Source organism: Arvicanthis niloticus, chromosome 16, assembly GCF_011762505.2.
Source record: "Arvicanthis niloticus isolate mArvNil1 chromosome 16, mArvNil1.pat.X, whole genome shotgun sequence".
NCBI lineage: Eukaryota > Metazoa > Chordata > Mammalia > Rodentia > Muridae > Arvicanthis > Arvicanthis niloticus.
Window position 1 is genome coordinate 55,333,066 of NC_047673.1, and position 27,779 is coordinate 55,360,844.

Here is a 27,779-nt window from a genome sequence, read left to right on the forward strand (position 1 = left end):
CAAACTCATGGAATAAAAATGTCAGAGAAAGTAGTGAGAAAACAGTGACTTTTTGAGAACCCTCCAATTGACTGGTATAGTCAACAAGGGCTTAGAAACATTGTTGAAGAGAGAATTAGTCCCAGGCATTTACAAAGAAAAAGATTAACAGGAAGCATATTGAGATTAAATCACAGATGATGTGTTATTTAGACAGTTAATCAGTAATCTTTCTGTACCCATCAAAATAACTGATCTTGAGAACAAAACTGATCTTGAGAACACGAGTGACGACGCATCAGAGGACCTCATAATATAAGGTTGTCATTGTTTACACAAGCACCATTTTTAACACAGGCTCTGTAGAGCAAAGCCTGACTAACAGTCATTATTCATAGACCTGTGACTCTCTTCAATACATCTTGGGCAACATTTTTTAAATAGCCAATTAGCTTTTAATAAAGTATCAAAGAGGAAGAAAACCTCTTGAACCAGTAGATATTCAGTCAGATACAATGGGCTTCAATAGCTATTTCACATCACATACAAAATTAAGTTGTACTGAGTTTTCCACCTAAACTTGAAAGCTAAAACAATAATGCTTCCAAGGAAACATAGTAAAATATCTCAGCGACATAGGAATGTATTACATGTTTTATAGCCTAAGAATGACAGTAAAAGAAAAACTACTGTAAATTCACCATCCATTATCTTTGTCACCAAAAACAGTGTTATAAAATGCATACTCCAAATGCTTGAAATATTCCAGGATACTTCTGACTTCTTGTTCTTCATTGCCCAGACAAAGGATTGCTGTTATTTAAAAATATATATTTATAATGTAGGTGAGCCAAGTGCAACTTGTTTCCAACAATTATCCTCCCAAGTCTCTGCCTGCTCTTCCATCTGTTCCAGTGGATTCAAATATTTCTTTTATTCAAAAAGGAATAATAGTAAAATAAGATAAAACAAAAACTAACACATTAAAGTTGGATAAAACAAAACAAAAAGCAATTTAAACAAACAAAACAAGCAGACAAAAAAAAAAAAAAAACCAGAAGCATAGGAACCTAGGAGGAGGAATAATAATCAGAGGCTCACTCATTCACCACACCTGGGACTTTCATAAAAACACTAAGCTAGAAGCCATAATCTATCCACGGAGGACCTGGTGCACATCTGTATAGACCCTATGGATGCTGCTGCCTCAGTCTGTGAGTTCATATGTGGTTGTAATATGTTGATATAGATGGTCTTTTTTTCTTGGTGTCTTTCATTCCTTCTGCATCTTACACTCTTTCCACCTCTTTTTCTGTAGGTTGCCCTGAGCTTTAAGGTAAAGAGTTTGATGGAGCTATGCCATTTAGGAACGAGTGCTCCAAAGTCTCTCATTCTGTTTAATGTCTGGCTGTGGATTTGTTCCCATCTGTTACAGGAGAAAGCTACTCTGATGATGGTTGAGAAAGGGACTGATCTAGAAGTATAGCGAAATGTCATTAGGAGTCATTTTATTACTACTTTTTTAAAAAGGGTAGTATTTGATTTTACCTTAGGCCCTTGGACTATCTAGTTTCAGGTTCTTTGTCATCTAAACAGTGTCAAGTATAGATTCCATCTTGTAGAGTGGGACTTAAGTTAAATCATTTATTTACTGGTTACTCCCACAAGTTTGGGCTGCCACTATCCTAGCATATCTCGCAGGCAGGACACCATTGTATACCAAAGGGCTTATGACGTGGTTGGTGTTTAGGTAGCTCTTTTCATAGCCTTCAGAGTACCTTCCTGCACTAAAGAAGCAAGAACAAGAAGATGAAGGGTCTATATATGAAAAATCCCAACTTCTCTATGTTTAATGAGTTACATATGTATTATTTTCAGCAATGGAACCTTGCCATCATTTTGTGGAGAGCACCCTAGAGTTTTGACAACAGCCTGGGTGGTTTGGGGGTTTTTCATGAAGCCCGTTTAGCCAACAATTCAATTAGATGTAACTCCATCCCAGTACTAAAAGCTTTATTCGGTAAACAAGTGATGTCCAGTTATGTCTTTGTCTCCCCCATTATTTGGTGATTTCATTTAGATAGCTTTCACATATGTGTATTTTTTTTAGAAAGTTTTAACTGTATTAGGTTTCTATATTATCCCTCTAAAAACCTTTAATTTTGATTGTTTCTATGATTCCTAAAATTTGCAAAATTTGGTACTAATTAAGGCATGATTTGACATAAATATATACTGTATTCATAAAGCAATCTGTTTTGTCATGGCTGATTAATTACCAGCTATTATTAGCTTAGCATATTTTTCTATGTTTTACATAGCCTCAGCTAGCAACGGTATTTTTTAAAGAATTAGAACTTGGACAGTTCTAGTTAATTTTTATTTTTTACTTAACTAGTAATTAGTGAAAATGTCCATATATACATAAAAGGTCGTTTAAAAACAATCTTCAGTCCATTGCAGAGAAACAGGACATTACCTCATGTCTATCGATGCCTTTTACGTTTTCAGCCTCTTTCTTTCAATCTTAACATAATTTCCCAAATATCTGATATTAGTCCCATGCTAATAACCACCAAATGTATAATTCTGTCCGTAAGTTCAATTGTGTTTCACCAGAATAATTCAAAGTTGTAACTGATTATGTCTGCATGAAACCTTTACTGACATCGCATGTTCCACGTGTGGAACAGAAAACCAGTTGGGATGTTGTGTTAGTAATACAAATGAGGTTCACAGAGAGAGAGAGAGAGAGACAGAGAGAGAGAGAGAGAGAGAGAGAGAGAGAGAGAGAGAGAGAGAGAGAAACACCCTGGATTGATGCATCCTGGAGTTGATTTTTGTTTGGTTTTGTTTAGTTTTGAATCTATTCTAATGGTAGACTAGATATATGGTGATGATCAAAGTACAAATACAGGATGTAGTATAATGCAGATTTTTAGTTTGTAATCTAAATTCTATAATACTGTTTAAAGGAAGTTCAGAGTATCTACATGGCTGAACAATGCTGCTCTGTAAGACATAGGTTATTGACACAGATTTAATTGACACATCGGTTAATTTGGTGTTAATTAAAGATGATACAGATATATATTTTATTCCTAAAGCAATTTTTTAATATAGCTAATTAATTACTAGCTATTTTTGCATAGTATCAATTATCAATGCTCTTTTTTTTATTGGAACTTGGAAAAGTCTATCTAGTTTTTTTCCCCAGGAGATTATTTTTCAGGAAGGCCTCAAAGGTAGTCTAACCAACACAGGCCACTATCATTGCTCTTGGTTGTTCACTGTAACCATGTATGACCCTCTTGCTGAAGACACTGGCCATTTGAAACTTCTTACATGTTAGCTTACATGATGCCAAGAGGTGCTATTCAAGCAGTTAAGCAAATGAGACATCAATGGTCTTACCCAGAGCTGGACCCTGGGAGCTGCAATCGTGAGCATGTGGCAAGATTTGCAGAGCAGTGCAATATGGCACAGAGGTTATGGAGATAAACAATCACTCTCTACTTGAATTCAAGGTCAACTCTACAGGAATCTATTGTAAAACTGTTCAAAAGTTTGAGAATGGGGGGTCATACATATGTGGATGAAATGTAGTGTTGTTGTTTTACTAAATGGTCATGTTGTCAAATGTCAATATTTATATCCCAACTCATTGATATACAGTCATATAAACATACTTACTCTGTTGCTTTCAACATTGGTCAGAGAATCTCCTTTTTTCAGAGACTTGAATGGTAAGTGTAGAGTATAAATAACTCAGAGTAGGCTGTTGAAAATATAAATTTGATATTAGAAAAACATATAGGGACATCATTGCTAAATTTGCTATATTCTAGCATTAACTTTTGCTATGTGGAGTTTATTCATATCCCATTTTTATAGCAATATGAAGAAAATATATCTCTAATAACCTAGTAAGAATGTTATTATAATTTTAATATTTGCTTGTCTTCGTGTTCTTAGCCTACACATGCCTTCATAGTTTAACATTCTTCAATTATCTACCATTGTGGAATGTACCTTCACTTCTTTTCTAAATATTACTTTTGGTTGGTTTTTTCTTCTTATCAACCTGATCACAATCATGTAATTTTTTATGCATCCCTCAAACACTCTATTGCACAAAGGGAGTGAACCTGACTTGTTTGGACAAGTGTCCAACAATTTAAAAACTACTAATTAGAAAGATCATCTGAATAAAAGTTTTATGTAGCTTGAATCAAAACAGAAAATGAAGTTGATTTTTCATACATAAGTACCTGAAATAAAGGGCTCAACAAGTTTAATGTTCTATTTAAACCCAAGGAGAAGCTTCATGAGTCCTGTTTCTATTTGGACACTGACACAATGGAATTTGTGAGATATTCTTAGGTACATGTTGTGATGAAAAATAAAATGAAGAGAGTAATTGTCTGTCACAATTTTATTTCAATCAGTGCCAATTTAAGATAATTTTTGAAGGAATTATGGCTTTTTATTTTGAGCAAAGCCTATTTCATTTCTGGAACTTATTAAGTTTATTTGACACCAATAACTTCTTAGAAATGAAATATATTTTTTAAAGAAATCAAAATTTTGAAACTTCAAATAGAAATCACTTGTTCATGTCATGAAACTATCTGAACATATTCACATCAGAAAATTGAAGAAATGTTTCTTTGTTTTTAATACCAACATTCATGTGTGTAACAAATTGCAGACATTTGAAATAAAAATCACCATTTGCTCGTAAGTGGGGAAACCAAACCAGAATGAATCCAGCAATCATGAATTATTCTTGCTTGACTGGAGTTGAAAAATTGGGATAAAAGCACACTTGGAAGAAAGAGACCACATGTGTCTATGGCTGAAGAAAAAACGTCAGGGTGTATGTGACATGTACTTTTTCATATAAATTTGAATCTATTTCGCAGACAGAAACCTTTCCCTGAAAGAAGATTAAAGTATCCTAAAGTATGTATATTAACTTCAGAAAAAGTTTGATCAAGTTAAGAATTTAATAATTATATTTGCATTTATGTACCTTGTTTTTTTATAAAGTTTTGTGAAGCAAGCCTAAGTATCATATTAGTGTCATATATATCAACAGCAAAACTTGGTCTACAATGAGAATAAATTCAAGTGATCTCAAAGCCACATTTCTCATTGAGTATTTTCTTATTACTTACCACATACAACAATAGCCACACTATTTTTATGTAAATTGTGTTGATTTAACTTTTAAACTTGATTTATTGATGCTACCAAAAGATAGGCACTTTATAGTGAGTGGCCTAAGGGCTTACATGGGCGGAATACAGAATACACTGTTGTGACTTTGTGACTGTGGCTTGTTAAAAATAATCTCTGTCACTAGGATATGCTTTTGTTGATGTCTTTATGGGACTTTCAATATTTGGCAAGAACAGCTCAGAAGACATAGTGCACACACAGAAACACACACTTTGTACTCTATTCACAGGCATTTGAAGTAGTTGTTATATTCACTCAATTCTTATTGTGTTACTTAAAATCATACACTGAGTTTTAGTTTGAATGCCTTAAATAAAAATGAAGAAGTAATTATGATCTTTTTAAAGCATTTCTACAGTTTTACTTTTAATATTCACACTACTAGGACTACCCCTATGACTATGACTATGCTCTACTACTTCAGACAAACAATGCTGACTTTAATATTCTGGGTAGAATTCTGCCTCCCAGTTACCCTGGACTTACTCTACTGTGCTTATTAACATATCTGACTCTAGTAGTTGACTTCATTAATATTCCTTTAAATTTTCTTTTACCAGTTTTCTCAAGTGCCTTAATGTACTTCTTTACTAAATAAACCAACAGTTCTAATGTTAATAATGGTTCATTCCTTATCAAAACTGTATTGTTTTCCACATTGCAGAATTAGTAATTCCAACGAACTCTGAAATATTTCTTGGCTCTTAACTTTGGCTTACTTGTGAACTAGAAATTCTATACTCACATGTTAGCAATTATGTCATATAGAGAAATACATAATAATAAGCATGTAATTTTCACATATGAAAATGCATATCCTTCCTGTGACTAGTACTTTCAATTGGTATCAGAGTCATATGTAAATATTTAGCATACACAGAAAATACATTTAAGGAATTTGTGACTTTCTGAAGGTCAATCTACTCTACAAGCCTAATACTTTACCTTGTATGCTTAAACTTTGAAATCCTTTTGTGAGTAAAGAATACAGTTCTCTGAGTAAGCCCCACATGTGACCCTAAGCAAGAGAGTTCTTAACAAGCAGAGGCTTGACCATGAGACAGTTCATAATAAATATAATGCAATGTATATATTTCTATCCTAATGAGACCATTTGCTCTCACCCCAGTTAGACCTTTCACAACATCCAAGCTGTGCCAGACCACACAGAAAACATGGTTTCATTACAGCAAGACTTCAAATATGACTGTGAAAAAGAATCACATCATGAAGAAAAATCACCCAGTATCACATAAAGAATATCATGATTATGGTACATTGATTGTCTTATATAGTTTCAACTTAATCTTTCTCTGATCTACAATACAAACTCAGCAACTCTAGCCTGGCTGCCCCTCCTGCTTGATCCCTGTTTCCTTCATCCTATCACTGGGTAACTGTGACAGTGATCAAAGAAGAGATGCACATTTTATTTCTTTCTATATCTTAATCAATTTTAACACACATTTTATTTTGCATTATATAAAATGTTTTTCTTAACATGACAACAGAGACAAACCAAAACGGAAACTTGACATGATCCAGAGTCCCCTTGGTGAGAACTTCAAAGCATACCCCTGATGCGTTAGGTTAGTTTGGGACTATACCTGTCTTGATTGGGTTAATTTTGGCAATATGATTAAACATAAGAGGCAATATCATTCCCAGGGCTTGGTTTCTGGAGGGCAAAACGAGAAAGCGAAAGGAGTCCTAGCACTCATCACTCTTCGTCCCATGATGTGTATGCAGTGTGTCCTTCTGCCTCATGGTCCTGCCACCATGGCTTGCCTGCTATGATAGACAGCAACCTGGAACTGTGAGCCACAATAACCTTAATGTGCTTTTGTGAGAACACCTGGCCACAGAGATGTCCAGTAGAAATATAGTAATTCAATTCTGACCCTCTGTACTTCTCCCCCATCTCCTCCATACACAATCCTGCCCTCCTTCCCCCCTCCCAATTTCCTCCCTTTACCTCCAGTGATTATTTTGTTCCCCCATCTAAGTAGGCCTGAAGCATCTACAGAATGCTAGGATGGTGAGGTGAAAGTCAGTGGGTTGGTGAAGGAGCACCCTCATAGAAGCAGAGGGGAAGGGAGATGGGATGGGGGTTTGCAGAGGGAAAAATGAGAAGGGGGATCACATTTGAAATGTAAATAAATAAAATAACCAATTTTTAAAAGGAGAAAAGCACATAAAAAAGAAATATAGTAATTCTATCTTGTCTATATCTGAAATGTATCTGGACAAAAGCAAGAAAGATGCAAAGATGGATTGGCTTAAATAATGTGGATTTTCAAATGAAAAGTACACCACAAATCACTAATTGACAATAGTAATTTAAATACAGTATAGAAATTTATTAAGTAACTGACCAATAATTCTTTCTGAATCATTACTTTTCTTATTTACATTATTGTAAACGAACCACATCAAAATCTTGTTTAGCCAGAGAATTGACCATTAAAGAGTGTGAACCACTAGGTTTTGGATCTATGATTTTATAACCACACTAAATTCCAAATTCCTATAACATAACATGTTAGATATGCAGGTGTCTTACACTTTGTATTCCTTTAATCTCACAGGAGTTTACTATCTTGAAAGATGATAAATGCAAGTTTTTTCCACTAACCTGTTTTCTTGTTGTCTGAAATAGAAGCTTAAGATTTTGATGCACATTGAGCTGTAAACAATAACAGAGAAATGTTTGCAAGGTATTACATAAACTTGACCTAAAGCATGACACGATCCATATATAGATTTATAGCAATATAGGTTTGTAACATCTGGTAATGTAAAATAATCACAGCTTCAATGTATTCTTGTTCTACAGTTTGCTTTAATTTATTACTACTACTATTAAGATTATTATTTGTGTGAGTACATTATGTGTGTATATGTGTTGTGGTACAGGAACCATAGAACATGTGTGGAAATCACATGATAACTTTACGGAGTCAGTTCTCTCCTGCCACACTTACATAGGTTACCACATTTGACTTCATGTTTCTGGACCTGAGAAGCACGTGCCTTTATAATATCACTAGCTCTAGAGTTCTATTCACTGAGATGTACAATGTCTTTAGTAGGTAAACAACTTTTAAAGGGATTTCTAATTCCAGCCCATTCCTCTAGCTCTTGGTTTGTCTAGCAGACACTCTGTGGGCAGAATTATTCAACAATACAACATATATAGACTTTGTGTTTTTCTTCAATGGTGAAATTGTAGGTCAAAAAAGCAAAAGTTAATGGCCTAAACGTAGATTTTACACCTTTTTGGGAATTGCATCCCACCAGGTCAGAGTTTGATTTCTGCCTTTTAGATGTGCAGTGTTGAGTCTGCCCAGCATCTGACCAAGCCAGTGGGGTGTCTCTTACTGGAATTTAACATGATCAATGTCACAGAGCATCTCTGTAACAGATTCATAAAAATATAGCCTCCCAATCACTCAAAAGCTAAATTTAAGCTTTCACAAATCCCAGTTTTCACAGACTTAGACCGTGCCTGGAAGAATAAAACATAATACATTAATATAAAAAATGTATCATATGAAAACCCCGAACTATACTATCCATTCTCACTAGCTTTTCTCTGGACATAAAAAGCTTTTTTGTTTGTTTGTTTGTTTGCTTGCTTGCTTTTAACTTCTATGCTATTATTTAAAGCTTCAGGAAAAAAGTCATCTTTTGGTCCTAGAGATTGAGATATGCATTTGAAGATGTTCCCTGCTTTTTCTTAGAGTACATTGAGTCAGTGAAAGCAGATTGAGAGAAAGATGGTGCCAGTCTTACTAGATACAATAGGTGAGATAAGCAAAGTAGTATGTTCATACACAGGGCAGAGTAAGAGGCCAGGTAGGAAGGTGCAGAGCTATTGATGGATTAGCCCAGTAATCATGACAAAACTGGAGTACAGGGAAGAGAAATCACAGGGACTTGAGCTCAGGAGAGACTAGGAAGTGACTTTTCAGAGCATCAGCTTCTGTCTGAAACCAGGTAGTCACTAAACTATAATAAAGTGTCGATCACTTTGTTTAAAATGTGGTATTTTGAATGCAGTCAATGACCAAGAACCTTGTCAATATTTTAGAAATTAATATAAAGCCACTTCTGTAAATGGAAAAGAACACTAGGGGACAAAAAGCCTGAACCATCTTGGAAGTAAATATCCTAGCCATTATTCAGATACAATGTCCAATACAATAGGAGCCAGTTATGCCAATACTGGGTGTATACTTGAAGGACTCCCAAGGAACATGCCATGTAGTTATTTGTATATTCATATTTATGGCTCTACTGATCATAAGGACGGGACATGCAAACTACTTAAGTGTTCAGCAACTTATGAATTGAAAAAGAAAGCCTGGTTCATATATACTATGGAAATTTTATTCATTTTTAAGGAAAATGGAAAATTAGATGTTTGCAGGAAAATAGATTCAACTGGAGATCTTATTAAACACACGGGACATATATGGGTGAAATTATGGGGGACAAGATGTAAGAGATAGAGAAAAAGGAGATGGTAGGGGGAGAGAGACACAGAGACAATGACAAAGACAGAGAAAGAGAGACAAAGAGATAGAGAGGAGAAAAGAGAGAAAAGGGGGAGAGAGAAAAGGAGAAGAGAGATATAGAAAAAACAGGAGGTTGAGAAACCAGTCTTGGGGGGGGCAGAGGGGAGGGGGCATGAAACAGATGTGACATGAACATTAATGTAGGAAGAAAGATTACTTGGAGATGAAAGAGGGACAAGCAAAAGTTAGAGCAGAATATCCAGATGCAGGAAGCAGAGAAGGGACCAAATCAGAGCACACTGCAATGATGCAAAGTATGAGAACACTGGAATGGCTGCCTTTACTCTATATGATAACTTAGAATACATTTAAATTTTTTAAAGGAGAAATTTAGTAGAAATTTCAAATAATAATATTAAGAATGGAAGAAATTGAAGTACTTATTTCCTTACCTTGAATAAAGTAGAGAAAGCAATATATGATGGTTTAAATTTTCACAAAGCCCATCAGAAAAGAATGTCACTGTTGTGACACAAAAGGCCTCAAAGTAAGCCTAGATATTCAAGCAGCTGTGTACTTGTCACTGATGACATTTTAAAGTGTTGCCTACACAGACTTCACACTAATACAACAGTTAAATAAGATAGAAGTTACCTTTTAAGTGGACTAGCAAAAGATATATAATATACTTGATAATAAATTGTTCAGTCACATTTATTGCCTTTCATAAATGTTCTATGATCAATGAAAGACACCAAGAGAATAGTCCAGAAGGAACTAGTAACTTGATTGCCAGTGTGGGTTGGTACCCAAGGGGGGTTTCTCCTTGTCAGAGGAAAAGGGGATGGGGAGTGGGGGAGGGGATGTGTGATGGGGGATTGGTAAGAGGGGGAATGAGATCAGGGTATAAAGTGAATAAATAAATTATTCAGAAAAAGAAGAAAAAAGGAAGAAACCATCATTATCTGTGCCCTACTTCACTTTAACTGCCAACAGGATGGAGTTTAGGAGCTTAGAATCATCTGAGAAGGCAGGCTCAGCAGATCAGTGTGACTTATGGAAATGCCTGTAGGGGATTGTCTTGTTAATTAATGTAAGAGGATGTCCCCATGGTGAGCAGCTCATAGCATGGGCAGGTGGTCTTCAGTCCTAGGCTGCACAGCAAAGTTAGCTAAGTATGCACTTAGAAGGGACCCAGCATGTCCTCTCCCCCTTCTGTCCTATTTCAGTTCCTATGAGTTCCTCCCTCCGTGGTGGACTGTGATCTAGAAGTAGAAGCCATGTAAGCTCTGTTCACCCTCAAATTATTTTTTTTCACAATGTTTATCATACTCAGGAAAAGGAAACTGAAGCATCTTGAAATCCATATTTTCCAAGTTCCCTATGATTGGTGACTTATGTATTATAAAAGTTTATACAAAGCCTCCTGACCCTCCAGTTTCTTTAAAATGCAAAACTTAAAACCCTGAGATCAAATTTACTATCATCAGAACTTCTAAGTAGCACTATGTGCCTCAATAAATCTATATAAAATACATTTAATATTTGTGGCCTTGCTAAACAATTTTAACATTTAAAAGAAAAGTTTCACAAAGGAAAAAAATAGATACTCTTATTTTATTCCAGTATCTTTCAGCATGTTTGAAAGGTAAGACTAAAAAATAAAAAAAATCAATTGCCTTCATTTTATACACCTTTCTCCACATTCACAGTTTCATACCTCTGTCAAATAGAATATCATCAAAGGCCATGTATTTCATGAATGCAGCGAAAGAATCCTTCAATAGTACTGTATTTAAATTCTATAACTTTCTATGCGTCACAAAACACCTGCGTTTCTTAGAAAGGCAAGAGTGAAAAGTGGTTTATTCACCATAGGAAAGTGAAGGGTTTTTTGCAAAGTTTGAATTAAATATCAATTTGACACATCTTGAATCTTGATATATACAAACTGGCAGACTTTTGGATTATTTCTCTCCAGAAGACCGAAACTATCTTTTATTCAAAATTTCTAATTTCGTCTATAACCTTTCTCCCCAGTAAATGTCCCAATCATAGTTTTGAAGAATTTATTAAAGATATTAAATCATTGTTTGCCTGTTTGTGAAAACTCTCTCCCCTCTAATGGCTATTTCTTATATTTAACTAATTTAAATATTTTGCTTAAATAAAATGTATCCCTAGACTCTGACTTTCATTATTAATGAACTGTTTTAGTTTAGAACAGCTGGGAATTATAGAAAATAACTGCAAATTGAATATTAAAAATTCTCACTCATTTACCCGTTCTTCTTATCTTTATATCTTAGAATTGTAGATCTCTTATACTGACTAGATCAGTATTCACGTGTTGTTATTGAGCACATTCATACTGAAGTCAGGCATCTTCTATTTTTACCCAATATCTTGTTATAATAGCCTATTAAGATACATTGCATTTGGTGATGTCTCTTAAAACTCCACTTAGCTTTCATAGGTTTGTTAGATCTTAATGCCCTTAACCATTTGGGAATTACTGGTAAGGTGCCTTACAAAGATGCCCTATCTTAAGATTTCTTTGATTTATTTGTCTAATAATTAGACAGAAGTCACAGAGTCAGGGGACAGATGACGTTGTCAGCACACAATAACTCTGCTTACCATTCTTGCTCCCCTGGGTGAGGGGAGGGCATGTTTGATCAACTTAGTCTTTCTCTTCTTTTTATCATCCTATATTTCTCTCATTCTATAAGGCAGACATTAGGAGCAGCATGCAGTGAGTGAGAGGTCATGTTCCCTTCTGGCCTTAAAATGGATTTTCTACAAAAAAAATGTTTATAATTCTGCAAAAAGTGTTTATATCTTCCTTTGATTGCCCTTTATTGTGTAGCTTCCCTGGGTAGGCTTCCAGATATCCATCTCTGAGTATGAACTATAACATGAATCTAATCCATTCTGTTCAAATTACCCGGCTTTGGCCAGCAGCAGCGATTTTTGTTTTGTTGCCCTAATCTCTTAAATTCAAAATGCTGTTTGTGTCATTTTTGGTTTTCAACACATCCTTACCCTCAAGCACTGAGATTTCCGAGCTCATGTTTTGTTCTTGCTGCCCACCTGCAAGAAATCAACCATATATTGATTGATTGATCTAAGGAGTTTTGTGTCCTTTTACTGCAAAGACATATTGCATCTCTGATATGTCAACTAATAAAAAGACAAAAAAATATATGTGTATAGTAACATATATGTATATGTATGGTCATGAATAGCTCTATATAAAATCAAATGTATTTATGATGAGCTAAAGGCCATCTTGAAGTGCAGTTTCTAATTCAGATGTATTACTGAATTCAGATCGGAAATCTTCCTCTCCAACACTAGGAATTAAATATTCCTATTAAATATTTACTTAAACATTCGGTTCTATTATACATTTAATTTTTTATTAATGTCACTGACCCATATACCCATAGGGAACAACTGTGTGAACTGGAACTCTGTTCATGTATAATATCCTTTTCCTCTAACCTTATGGGCTCAGCTCAGTTCTAAATCTACATAAGTTGAACAATTTTCTCTCACCTTCTTTAATGAGCCATTTTCTGCACATTTATAATATTATGAGCTCATACTTTTTTTTCTGCTTTTTATCCTAGAATCACCACCTTTCTACATGTATTAATCTGCATACATGAAAGTTATAACTTTGAGCTGTGAAATTCTAGATATTTTCATCGTGTAGAATATCCGATCCCACAGTGTTGTACAGAACACTTTCACTGCCTGACCACTGACTGTGTCAAGGCATTATATTGAAAACAAACAGAGGTTCTGGACTCTTTAACATAGCAATTGGCATTTAATATGCACACATGCCTCAAAATGGCGAATTCACTTCTGTTTATTTAGGAACATTATGTTGTTATATGAATCTACTCTCAATTGTTCATTCATTCACCTACTGATGGGCATTTTCACCGCTTCTGATGATATTTATGTATGGTCATCTCTGGTAATATATGTGTGCAGATTTTCTTGTAACATTAATTTCAAGTCAGTTGTATAAACACCTATGAAGTGAATGGCTGGATCATATGTATCTTTATGATCATATATCTATATGTATCTTTATAAGAGTATGAAATACATGGGCTTTTGCCTGCATATGAACCTCTACTTCTGGAGCCTGTAAAACGGCTCACCAGGTCCAGTCATCAAATCTGATGAGCCAAGTTCCATCCCAGACCCCAATTTTAGAAGGAAAGGGCCTCTGACTTCCTTACACCCCTTCCAGCCACAAGTTTTAAATAAATTAATGACAGCAAAATATTTTAAAATTGGAAAGATATCCCTGTTGCTTTCCATCCTGTGTTAGCACCAGAACAGCCAAGTTTAAGGACTTAATTAACATATAGTCTTAATTAATATACACTGGATCGGATTGCAATGTAATTTACAAGTATATCATGACTTCTTTGTTGATATATCTGTTTATATCACTTGCTTCTTATTCTTAGGGTTTAATAATGATCTGTGTATTTAGAGTTTTAGTCTAGATTTCAAATGCATTTTAGAAAAATATTCTCCCAGTTTTTAGCTTTCCTTTTCACTATTTCTCAAGTCTCTTTTTTCTTCTCCATTTGTTCTTTTTTATTAAATGTATTTTTTATGTTTTCAAATTAAAATACAATTACTTTATTGCCATTCCCTTTCCTCTTAAGCATGGCCTCTTTTTCTTTGTTATTGTTACATATATGTGTAAAAGCATAAATATAAAAATACAGCCTGTTGAGGTAGTCTATGTTGTTTGTATGTATATGATTTCAGGGCAGACCACATAAATTGGATAATCAATTAGGTGGCTTATTCCTGGGGACAACTAATTCTCTGTCTCTCAGAAGTCCTTGCCTGTGTTTCTTTGTGTAGAGGTGAGGATCCACTTCCGGGATCGTATGTTTATTAGTATCATCATTGTTTGGGTCCTGTTTAGGCATCTGTATTGTAGAGATATCATGGATGCAGCTTCCCGTCATTTCTAGGTGAAATAAAAAAATAGCATCCTTCCTGGTCTTAAACCTTTCTTCTCCCCTCTCCTGCAATGTTCTCTGAGCCTTGGTTGTAGATGTTATACTGTAGATATGTCCACTGAGCTTTCATTTTCCATGATCAGTTTCTCTCTACAGCTGGCTATTGTTCTTTCTTTCATTTCTCAAGAAGTTTCTGTTGCTATGTCTGTAGTCTGCTCTCAGTGAAGCTGCTGGTATGAGTTAAAGCACTGTGTTATTTTTCCTTCCAGAGAGCAGTTCTTTAAATATACATATACATATATAAATACATGTGTAATAATTAACATGCACACTTCCAAGGAATGAGAATGAATTCTCAAGCTTGTGCAATCCAGTGAGAAATGATACTATTTTTCACATTGTTGATGCCTTCTTTAAAAGCATTCATTCTTTCATTGTAGAAATCAAATGTTATCATTCTGTAGTGGAGGTCATATGCAATAGTTGATAATTAATTCTTGGTTTTTTAATTCTTATTTTATTTATTATTTTGTGTTTATGTGAGAGAGATAAAACACAGGCATATGTGGAAGACAAAATGGAGATTTGGGTAGTCAATTTTCTACTTTCGCTGTTGATTCCAGTGACTGAACTCCGGTGTCAGGCTTGTGCGTTTAGCAACTTAACCATCTCACCAACCAGTTGATAGCACATCATCCTTGAATTCGAGAACTGGACATAGCTCTTGTCTAAGAATTTGAAGAGTTTTTTTTCTATTTAAATTTTATGAGATTTGACTTTATTGTTTAGATAAGCCAGAACTGTACTTCAGTGACAAAGACACAAAACGGGCAAATTAAAAAAAAAAAAAATGATAAGATGAGATGCAAATAGCTTCAGGCAATTGTGTTTTCCTAATGAAAGTGGGTTCTGCTTTTATGTTTAAACTGCATTAGACTGGGATACAGTGAGGGGAGGCTAGGCTTTAGGCCATGTTGTACAGGGTCCCCACATATAGGGTTTAATTCAAACAGCATTGTTGTCAGACAGTGCCATTTGAATAGACTGCATCATACATGGTGCCATCCAGACTTGAGTACTACCATGTGTAGGGGCAGAAGATTCTAGAATGAATATGATTTTAGTTTCCATGTAATCAAGGCTTATCCTGTTTCCTTAAAGGGTCTCCTCAGGACTACCAAGACTCATCTTGTTTCTTTAAAGAGTCTCCTCATATCTACATTCCCTTATACTGAATACTACTACTTTAAAAGTCCTTTGAAATTGGCATAATATTTCTTGTTCTCCTCGGGCATCTTTTATCATGCTATCTTATGAGGATAGGAATCCTATTCTACTCCTTATGCTGGGTATCTTCTATTTCTGTATCACAATTCTAAGAACAGACTCTGGCATAGAAAAAGTGCTCAGTACATGTTTTGTAAATTAAAAATAAATTATTCTCCATAAGATACACCCAATTGCCTTGTCTTTTTTTTTCTTAATTTTAATGTGTTGTCAATTTAATACACTGAGAATGTGCTATTCTCCCATTTATTAAACTAAATATCTGCTTGAAGAGGCATATTAAAAATTAAACTTAGTTAAATCCCAATTTCCTGTGATCATTATATACGTTGTTCATTGCTGCATCTCATATTAACTTGGTTCAATGGGTAAATCGTAATTAATATGAATGCTTAATGATCACTTTCCCATTCTGATATATCAGTAATGATGCTTACAGTTTAAAGTGCTTTAGGGTTAATTATAAATGTGGATAATTTGCCTTCTCTTCAGACTAGCAGTACATTCTTTTACCTAAGGACTTGCTGCGTGCTCCAGAAGTACCTAAGAGGAATGGGAGACCGCAAAAGCTCATAACGGATCTCTTTTACCACTCAATGCTCTCAATTCACCTATGATATTTCTAGAATCTTTACTTTAATATCAGTGTTGAAGAAAATTGTTTGAACTGTGACGCAACATTTGAACACTTTAAATCAGCGTAAAGATCATGTTATTGGGTAAATTTGCAACGGTTCCTTGCCCTCAAAGACTGCTTCTTCTTCCTTTCTTTACTTTCAATATTTACCTGCTCTTGCGTGTTTCTCTTAAGGTCCTATAGAGCTGAAATTCTCCCATATAGTCATGCACTGATTGTAAGGTAGACAACATACTCAGCAGATGCCTAGTCTACAGAATAAAGCAAGAGCTAGTGCTTCGTTCCTGTGATACAGGAATACAAGGAGAGCATTCTTAACCAGCATAGGCTTTTGTCTAGCTATGTGTGCTCTTCCTTAATATAAGAAAGACCTTGCCACAACACAGCTTTCCTGTCTTCTGCCATTTCACAGATTTAGCATTTGTTTTAAGTGACTCTGTCAAACTTAAGTTGTAAGTTTTCTAGTCAGCTGTCAGCTGCCATATTGCCTTTTCCTTGCTAAGGTCAGTGCAAAGCCCATGGAAATTAAATGGTTATTAATTCATTGTATATAAAGAGTATGTACTTTTACTTTTTGATATGTTTATCCTAATCATCCTAAAATGAGGATGGGCAACTCTACCTGTAGCAGAAAAGAAGGACATAACTGATCTTTTGCTATATTATGTGTTTTGACATGTATAACCAAAATGTAAACAGCTTTTGTTTGCCAAGCCAGTTGATAGCAGCTCAGACAATACAAATTTTAAAAACCAATTTCAGGTAAGACCTGAAAGTTCAGGAGGAATGGACAGTTACTTTTAGAAAATCCCCCAAACTAAAAAACTGGAAAGGTCTGACTTTAAAATTTTCTAGAATAGATTTGGGAGAAAATTCAACTCAAATAAAAGATAAATGCTTTATTCTTATGAACTATTCTTTGATTCCTTGAGTATCTACAGTATGAGTAGAAGGTCAATAAATTTTTGATGATAAATGTGGACTGAGTAAGAGATTAAAATAACTAAAATTAAAAACACAACAAATTAAATTATTACATCTCACAATCTGTATTTACAAGCATACTCCAGAAAGGAAACAAATTCATAAGACCTTTATGAATTACATAATTATACTTTTTATTAAGTAAGAATTCTATGTTTCATCATGAATACTGAAAGGATATTAACTCATGGATTTATTTTTAAAATCTAAAAAAGAAAAAGTATAAAAAATTTCAAAGTTAGAAGTTCGATTTTTTTTCAAACAAAAATAAATAAATGAAACCTTTGTTCATGGCTGGTTAACTTGTTTGGTCACAGATATCCTTTCCATCTATTTTTGAATAAAGATACTCATTACATTGGCACTTAGCGCACTTCAAGAAATGCAACTGAAAACTGATGAGTGCCCGTGGCAGACTGTACTGAAATGTGGAAATGTTTACTCTCTAAAGAGAGCAAGCTGTTGGATGCTCATATTTATTAAGTGAATCAGTTTCTTTAAAAATCTCAGTGTGTTCAAAGCAGACTGAATCAATGATCTGCTGCGTAGTCAAACCATTTCCATCCAGTTTCTGCTAAGCCTTGCCACAAATGACTCACTCATATAAAACCACAGGATCCATTAAAAATTCTATTTCATTACATAGTTTCAACTTAATTTTATGAAAAAAAATTATTACATTCCTGTTTACATTGTTCGTATCCATTTAGTTGAGTATTTTGTAGCAAAAGTAATAACTCATCCATCTACACCTAACCTTTCTTTGTGTTACTTTCTTGGAGCTCTGAAATGCGCTGTTTTGAATCCTGAAATGTTATAAGCCACCAGATTGCTAATTGCTTTGGATGCTGTGAAAAATAATTACTCCACATTATTTTTGATATTTAATTGACAGTGTAATGCATTTAACTAAAGACCCGCAGTAAACTATTTCTAATTACTGAGGGTAGTGGAGTGGAAAAGTAGGGTTGTAAAACTTTACAAGAGAAACAATGTCTCTCCATTATGTTCAAAGTCCTTGCTGATAGGACTTTTAGAGACACAAAATTCCATCAAATGGAGAGCTCTAAAAAAGCTAGGAAAGGTTTTAGGGGCATTTGTAGTCACCAGGAAATAGTCATTTATTTTAGAGTTATTGTTTTTAATCAACTGAATATTATAAAAATCAACAACTAAGTTTACTATATTTTAATTTATATTTTTCTTCTCTGATTAGACCTTTAAAAGGAATATAACAATGACACTAAGATGATGATTAGTCTGTCACTGGTCTTTGCTCCATGAACTCTGCTTCTGTAAGATGTTTAACTGAAACCTGTGCAGATTTTATTTGTTATTGGCATATGCCATACAGATAACAATGACATTTTGGTTAATAATGAATATATATATATATACATATGTGTGTGTGTGTGTGTGTGTGTGTGTGTGTGGTTTTATAAGATGACAAATGAGATGATACAGTTGGGCCCTACTGCATAACGACAATATCAGTATCATAACATCATATGTAGCTTATTCCATACACATACATATATGTGTGTATATATATAGCATTACCATATACACATATATATGTGTATATTATCATATATATATGTATATATTTTAATACTATCACCAACAAATCTACTATACTATATGAACATCCATATAAACACACAACACATACAATTATGTACAATTTGTGATGGAGCATAAGTGACTGTTAGTGGCTATTATATTTATAATTATATATATATTCTTACTTTAGAGAATATATACATTCATACATATACATAAGTTTAATATCTATTGGCATTTCCTGAGAAATGTGATGCCATGTTATAATGAAACAGCCTCAGATATCTCTTGTTTATGTGTCTCTTGATTCTGTCAATAGCACATGCCCAGTGACTGTACAGTGCATTCTGTGATAGTCTTATTGTTAGCATTCCTTCTAGGCTCCACCCCACTGTTACCTGGCAACAGCCAGGTATGCCTGACTTAGTATAAAAGGAGCTGCTTGCTCCCTCCTCATTTCCTCATTCTCTTGCCCTTGCCCTCTTACACTCTCCCTTCTCTGTCCCTTCTCTCCCCATTCTCCCCCTCTTTTTTCCATGTGTTTATGGCCTCTTCTCTCTCTCTCTCTCTCTCTCTCTCTCTCTCTCTCTCTCTCTCTCTCTCTCTCTCTCTCTCCCCGCCCCCCACCCCCTGCCTTTCTCAGTCTCTACTCCCTCTTCAACTCCCCTCCTCATGCCCTAAATAAACTCTACCCTATACTACATGACTCATATCTTAGGGGTAAGGGATGTCTCAACCTCTGCCCACAGAGGCACCCCCTTCTACCTCACCATGTAATGGTGCCTCTACCAAACATATTCCTGGTTCTTTTTTATAAAACAACACTTACAACAATGAATTTGCCTCTTCACTCACGGCAAAAAAGGTATCCCTATTGTCAAGTCTCACATAATTGTATATAGTTATCTTCAGGATCTGAATCTGTTTTCAACTCCTGGGGTAAGAATTGTTTATCATCAACACTAGAAAGAAAAAGAAAAAGAAAACCTCTGGTATAGGAAACTCCTTTTGTTTAGATGAGCATGTTAACAATATATATTTTGAAAAGATGCACATTTTCCACTGTGCAGTGGCTCTGGGATAAGATTATTAATGATTGGTTTTTCTTATTTCCCCTTCATGATTTCTAGTTAAAATAAAACTGCTTCATCAGTATTTCATTAAAATTTGGGGATTAAAACATTTCAATTATGTGTATTTTCCAGAGCATAACTATGAGAAGTGATGTGTTTCAGGGAATGTAAATTATTTTCAGAATTTCAGGAATTGAAAGGGGAAAAGAGGAAGGAGAAAATGCTGGGCTGGTGTGAAGCGATAGCCCGCAACCCCCACAGAATCCCAAACAGCACGCGGACACCAGAGACCTCAGGAGATGTAGGAGATGCCTCGCAAACCTCCACACTGGTGAGTGGAAAGTGATTTTACCTAAAAGTAGCTTGCACATAGACGGAATGCTTAGACAAATGGGAGGCGGGGTATGTGGACGCTGCTAAGTGAGCATTCTTGTTTACAATAGCCTTTACCTTTACAGTATATTCTAATAGATTCACTTTAATTCACAAAAAATATCTTATTTACATAAATCAAAATCATCTCATATATTAATCAAATTAAGCAGCTTATTACTTTTCTTTGTGTTAGTCTGGCTCACTGTAGTTATTGTAGTGCCCTGAGAGAGATACTTGGTGGGTTCTTTACCGTGTAATGGAATTATTGGAGGAAAACATGTACATTAAATATGAATTAAGCAGATGTAAGCGAAGAATAAAACTAGACTCTGTATTGCATATTTTCTTAAAATATCGCAATAAAAATGATAATTTTCTGTCAAAACTATTTGAAGACTGAATCAATAATGCATTCCATAAAGCTTTGTTTAGACGCTAGGTCCACATGCTTGCTTTCCCCTAACCAGAGTTTTTCAGTGATTAGAAAAAAAATTCACTAGTAAAAGAAGTTTTAAATATTCTTTGCTTAGAATTTAGCTATAGTGTTCTTTATTTTAATTTAAAGAAGGAAAATTCCATTTGATCTTATTTAAATCATTAGGTGTATGTGTTTAATTGATTAGTTTACCATTTTGTCAGATTGGGACTACTGTTATCAGACTATCTTCTTAGTTAATGAATTTAGAGTTAAATATAACAGAAAAATTTTTAGACATCTTCATTTTTATTTTGGAATTATTTAATTTTTTTAAAATTATTTTCCTAACTTAGTCTGTTTGAGGTGCTATAACTGAATGTCAGAAACTTGTAACTTATAAGCAACAGAAATTTATTTTTCCCAGTTTTGAAGTCTTTGAAGACCAAAAGGTGGTGGCATATTTGCATCTGATAAGGGTTTATATTTTGATTAATAAAAATTATAAAAGGTGCCTCCTATGGTGGAAGATGCAAGCAAGTCCTCTCAGCCTAATGAAATACTGATCCCACTGACTGGTCCTAGTGCTGACTGTGAGCAAACGATCACCTTATTCATGACCTATTAACTTAAGGCTCTTCCTCCTGGTTCTGTTACTCTGGGCTTAGAAAGATTTGGAGAGAATACAAACATTCAGATAACAGTACTCACATAGAAATGATAATCCTGAATGAATAATAGTGAATATTGTCCAGAGAAACCATCCCAAGAATAGCAAAAGGTTGCCAGATTGGTGTTTTGACTCTTAGTCATATATTGTTAGTAGCAGGGTGAGATTATGACAAAGTAAGACACTTCAAATCCTGTGAAACTATCACCAGTGTCTCCTCTCACTCTCAGGTTTTTAGCATATTTATTTTTTTATTGTTTTAGAATTTCATTCATGCATATAATGTATTTGGACCAAATTCACATCACAGGCTGACACCAATTAATCACACTACATACAATATTTATATACAAAGATGGAATTTTGTCTTGTTTCAGAGTATAAAAAATTCTGAATTAAAAAATTATTTTCTGTATTTTCATTAAAGTGGCTTTGAGTATTGAACTTTTTTTTTGGAGACTCATAAGTCAAATGTATGGAGAGTATCTTGAGTATCATAGCATTCTCCCTGCGTCCCAATAGTCTAACAGTGGCGTCATCTCATAGATAGACATGATGGCTTAGATGTGTAAATTGACTTCCATAGCTGGTAATCAAGCAAAGCATTATAGGTGTCCGGCTGTCCTAGTTAAGGAAAAAAAAAATACTCAATTACTAATCAAGCCCAGTAGTTAAAGATATATTGTATCAGGCAATAGCCTCTAAGCACTATAACATTTTACCATCAAATCACTTTGGTAATATGTAAAAATAAAATATTTTCTTAATTCTCAGAGCATAACACATCTTGCGTTGTTCTCATTTTGTGTAAACTGGCTAAAAACCTGTCTTGGATGCTGCTGTGTGATGTATGGGAGTCTCCTTTGTCACCAATTAAAATGAGAAAACTGAACTACTGTGTATGGCAGCTACTGTGGAACAACTTTAAAAACATGAACATTTTTTTTTTCATTAGCGAAACCTTAATGTCAGACACAATTAATCTGGGACAAAAGGTGGTAGATATGTTTCCGTATGTGACCAGAAAAGAAGATGAAGTTACTGAGCACTCAGTTCATCTCTGCCATAGCCCATCTCTCTGCTCAACAAATATTCACACTGTATTCCATTCTGTCACAGGAGGAGAAGCTACTCTCTAAAACAATAGATAAGATTCTTTGAGTATCAGTATGCATGTAAAGTTCATGGCCTTTCATCATTCATTGTCCTTGTTATTTGATTAGGGGAATGCTGACCATAACCAAATTATTTGCACTTTGCAAGTCACTACTAGATTTTATAACCAATATGTAACACTAGAATGCTTTTCCCATTTCAAAAAGATCATGGGTCCAAGAGTGCTTTCAAGTATTTTAAGGCTTATATTTCTGGAATCAAGCCTTTTTTCTACTACCATCCACTGAAATCATATTAGAGTTTTGATCTGTTCATTTTCCAGTAGCCTCTATGTCTACAAAAGTTTATTCTTAAGAGTCCTTCTTCCTCTTCCATGTTTCAGTTATATTTAACTGGCTTAAAAAATAAATGGAAGGATTAATCCTCAATACAATCATTGTCCAGAAATGCTTTATTTAGCTAGAAATTTTATTAGGCACTGAGCTGTCAATCATTCCATATTTGCCATGTTTCTCCGTATTTGAAATCATTATTATGCCTTTATTGTTTGAGTTATTGAGTGCCATGGTATTTAGTTCAGTCAGTGTAGTAGCCTACCATATGAGTTTTGGGAGAAGTGACATTTATTATTATCATCATGATCATCATTAAACTTGGGAATCTTCTGAATTCTCTCCATCTGTATGCATATCTCCCTCTTACTGGCCAGTTAATTCCTGAGCTGATAGTTCTTTTGTAACATGTAGTCAGTGATAATTATCATATATTATAAGGTTTCACTTTCCAATCAATATATATATTAAATGTCTGAGATACATTTCCAGCTGTGCTGGATGGTTTTATGTCAATTTGAAACAAGCTAAAGTCACCTGAGAGGCGGAAGCCTGAATTTAAAAAAAAAATATTCCAGAAGACTGGATTATAGGCAAGCCTATAACACATTTTCTTAATTAGTGATTGATGGATGAGGGCACACCCCCTTGTGCGTGGTGCCATCCCTGGGCTGGGGGTTCTGGGTTCTATAAAAATCAGGCTGAGCAACTCAGGAGGAGCAAGTCAGTAAGCAGCATTCCTCCGTGGCTTCTGAATCAGTTCATGCCTCCAGAGTCCTGCCCTGTTTGAGTTCCTATCCTGACTTCCTTTGATGATGAACAGGAGTATGGATATATAAGCTAAATAAACTCTTTCTTCTACATCTTGCTTTTTTGGTCATGGTGTCTCAGCACAGCAATGGAATACTGACTGAGACACCAGAAGTTTTGTCAAAACACCATGCAGTTAGGTAGGTTTTTACCTTTGAGATCAGTGTCTTTATCATCTTTTGACTAGTCATTAACTTTTGGGTGTGTGTTACTTAGTAGAGATTTGGCTACTGATATTTGCGTAGTATAAAGGCTGCAGTCTAGTCAGAAAAACAATAACCACAGCAGCAATTTTACCTGAAAAATAATACAAAGATTATTAGATCTGAATATTAAAATATTGAAAATGTCAGGTGTAAATAAATTTGGCAACTACAAGAAGTAGAATTCACTCCCAAGGAAGGTGAATAAGGAGGGAAGCAAAGTGAAACCAGTAAATATGGAGGGGATACTCTCATATTTGTGTTTCTAAACCTCTCTTGGGCAGGAGATCAGGCTTTCTTGAGAAGGATAAGAGAAGGCTCTTACAGATCTAGTACCAAGATATTAGAAGGTGATGCACTTCTCTGTCCTTGTATATTAATACAGCAAAGAAATATGATGGCTCAATAATGGTTTGTCAGAAATGTAAAAAAAAAAAAATCTTAGAAACTGAACCTCTCTCTTTTTCCTCATTTAAGCAATGAACAGTTACACCAATAGAAATGAAATAGGCATGAAGGAATGAGTTGTTTCTCACCTTGAGTTCTAGATATCATTAGTAGCAGCAATAAAGAACCTTCCAAGAATGTTAGTGATAAAGACAAAGGCAATCTGAAGTCTTCCTGCCCTAGTGTCTTGAGGTACATTGTAGAATGGATTTAGAATTGAGAGGTATTTGTTTAGTAATCCACATGGAGAGATAAGGATGTGAACTTCAATAAGTTCTAAAATTCCAAATCTGTATCTCCATAATATTTGCTTCTATCCATCCTCAGACTGGTGTAGGTAATTTGACTCACCTCTACCACCACCACCACTGCAATACCAGTACGTCGGGCTTTCATCCCTTGCATGCTATGCTGTCACCGTGTTAAAAGTACAGCTTTTGCATTTCTTGAAGGATCAGAGTAATTGTAGTTGGTGATGAGAATGTAAATAGGTATGAAAATGATTCACATTGCTTAGCTCTTGATATCCTAATTTTGTCTGAAATTCAATGGTATGCATAAATATATTTAAGGATATATTTTCAGGCATAGCCATCCCACATGACCTAGCTAGGAAAAGTCAAGTTATTTCATCAGTATATATCCTAAGTGTATTTCTTCCTTGGGCAATTGACTTTTTGATCTTTCTATTATGTATAACTACAATTTTGTTACTAGTTCTCTCTCCTATCATACAGAGTATTTGGAAATTTTTGGTGAAAACTAATCCCTCACATAAAGATGATGATGATGGCGATGATGATGACAATGATTGGTTATTATATCCCAGAAGCTTTCTAAGCATTCTGTACATGTTTTAGCTTTTGATATTCACAAAAATTTGATGAGGTAGGTATGATCAGTATTGTTATTTTATAGTAGAGAATCTCAAACACGTATGAATTTATGAATCTTTCTACCTTATTGATCTACAAAATAACAAGTGGAGTTAAATTCCTAGCAAAGCTTGGTTTCTAAAACTAGAAAGCCATTCTATCATGTTTCAAGTTGCAGGAGGTGTAGACATTATTTAAATTATGAATATCTGGCTTCAAAAGAAGACTACAAGGTCTCTTTAAGGGACTATTGGAAGTTAGTGTTTGTTGGTGGAGGGCATGTCATTTTTCTTCAGTAGTGTAGCCAATGATAGGTTGTCTTTGCTTTAGTAAATGTCATCCCCCACTTATGTCCATACTGAGGCCAAAAAATTTTAATTAAACTCAAAGATCACATCCAAAGAGAAAGCATGAAAGTATAAGAGGAACTTGCTGGAAGGAGATGTTTCAGTGGAAGAAGGAGGGGACGAGAAAGAACAATAGGGGTTGATAAATACTGAAAGTCATACAATAAAAAGAAAACTGCAATGAGAAAATAAATAAATGCAGTGTGTCATAAAGACAAGATGGATGTTTCGTTTATTGCTATATGTGTCCATTAGATTAATCATTCTCTGTACTGATTGACATATAAAAAGGGATAATTTTGTACCCACTCTCATCATTGCATTCTCAGTAACTGGCGTGGTTGCAAAGAGCAGGTTTTCTCTTTTCAACTTTCAGGAAGCAACTGTGAGGCATTCAGATGACCTGCTTTTGAAATTCAGAGCATATTAATTGTGTTTAAAATTTCTCAAAAAGAATAACAACCTTGAGGGACTTGGAAGAATGTGTTTATCAAATAAACACCCTTACAAGTTCACCACAATTCAGAAGAGGACATTTGTCATATGGTGGACAGGAAGGGGAACACTTTTAAATTTATTGTGACACAATATCATTTGTCACAAACAAAAATGTCATATACCAACTACACCCTTAAACAATTTAATGAATCAACTCAGAATTCTAAAATTAAATTTAAAAACGAGAGTAAAGATCAAGAGAACCAGGAATAAGATGGTGAATAATTTCATGGGGACTGAAGTTGAAAAAAAAATCTATGAAAGTCAAGGTGGGAAGTTTAAAAACTGTCATTTTAGATGGTCAGCAATGACTGCAGAGAAAATGACTCTCTTCTAATCAGTGCTTATTCTTTGAGGTAATAAATAGACTGTTGTTAGACAAAGAAGAAAGTATCAGTCCATGATAGAGGTGACCTCCTGCTTCCAAACATATTTTCATCAGCTCAGATCATATTTTAGTCTACTATGGTCAGATGGCTTTTGACATACAGTGATGTTTCTTGCCCCATGAACCAATCATAAATTTAGAATATTAAGGCAAAATGTGCTTAATATACTTACTAGGTGACCACCATAGTTTAGCAACCTGATGTACTGCTGGATGACCTCAGTTGAGCCTGATGATCATATGCTGACTGAAAGCTGTGACTCGCTACTAGTGTTTAGCATGCAAAATGATTCTTGTCCTGTGTGTCACAAACTTGGAAAATATTGAAATATAAAAATATTAGGATGCTAGTGCTTATTACTATCTCACCATCAAAGAACTGAAACATTTTTAATCAAAGCATCACAGATGTTTGGGATATGAAGTTTGCTGGAAAAGACTGAACAAGAAAGACTAGAAAAAAGCTCCTAAGAAGAGGCAGGAGTAGTGACTTATATCCATAATGCCAGCACTTGGGAAGTTGAGACAGGAGGATTGCAAGTTTGGAACACATATTGAGATCCAGTGTCAGAAGTAGGAGAAATATGTAACTATGATTTTTAAATGCCACTCATCTAAAAGCAATATGTATTGTTTCTTAAAACCTTCAAAGTAGTTTTCATATTTTGTCAGGCAATTCAACTGTCTAAGCAGGTACTGAAATTGAGATATTGTTAAGTATTTAGATTTATATAATTCTCTCTCCAAATCACAAGGACCTAGATTTTATGATGTTGAGAGCTTTAAGAAATATAGCTATGCCCATTGTAAGAGGTTAACACTCATTTTTGCTGAATCTAAGTCACTCTTATACACTAGACGTATTTGTTAATAAAATAGGCAGTGAAAAGGATCCAAGCTTAGATTTGTCACAGCCTTTATCTTTAAAAGAGAACACGCATCTAGAAGTTAAAACCTTGAACTTAAAAGACTAGTGATCTATTAGGAATAAAAATCAAATATTTATTTTT

General features: G+C 34.7%; 1 protein-coding gene across 14 annotated transcripts in view; it reads left to right on the forward strand.

The window, feature by feature from the left end:
- The window catches only part of Marchf1 (membrane associated ring-CH-type finger 1), a 737,296-nt gene that overhangs the window by 413,467 nt on the left and 296,050 nt on the right, over positions 1-27,779 (forward strand). For 12 of the 14 annotated variants that reach the window (XM_034520273.2, XM_034520272.2, XM_076914201.1 and 9 more), the window contains one exon: positions 20,476-20,624. The exons of the other annotated variants lie outside the window; for them this stretch is intronic. In XM_034520273.2, the coding sequence (XP_034376164.1) occupies positions 20,514-20,624 (111 nt within the window). In that variant the 5' untranslated portion in view covers positions 20,476-20,513. The remainder of the gene's footprint in view (positions 1-20,475; positions 20,625-27,779) is intronic. 14 annotated transcript variants of the gene reach the window in all.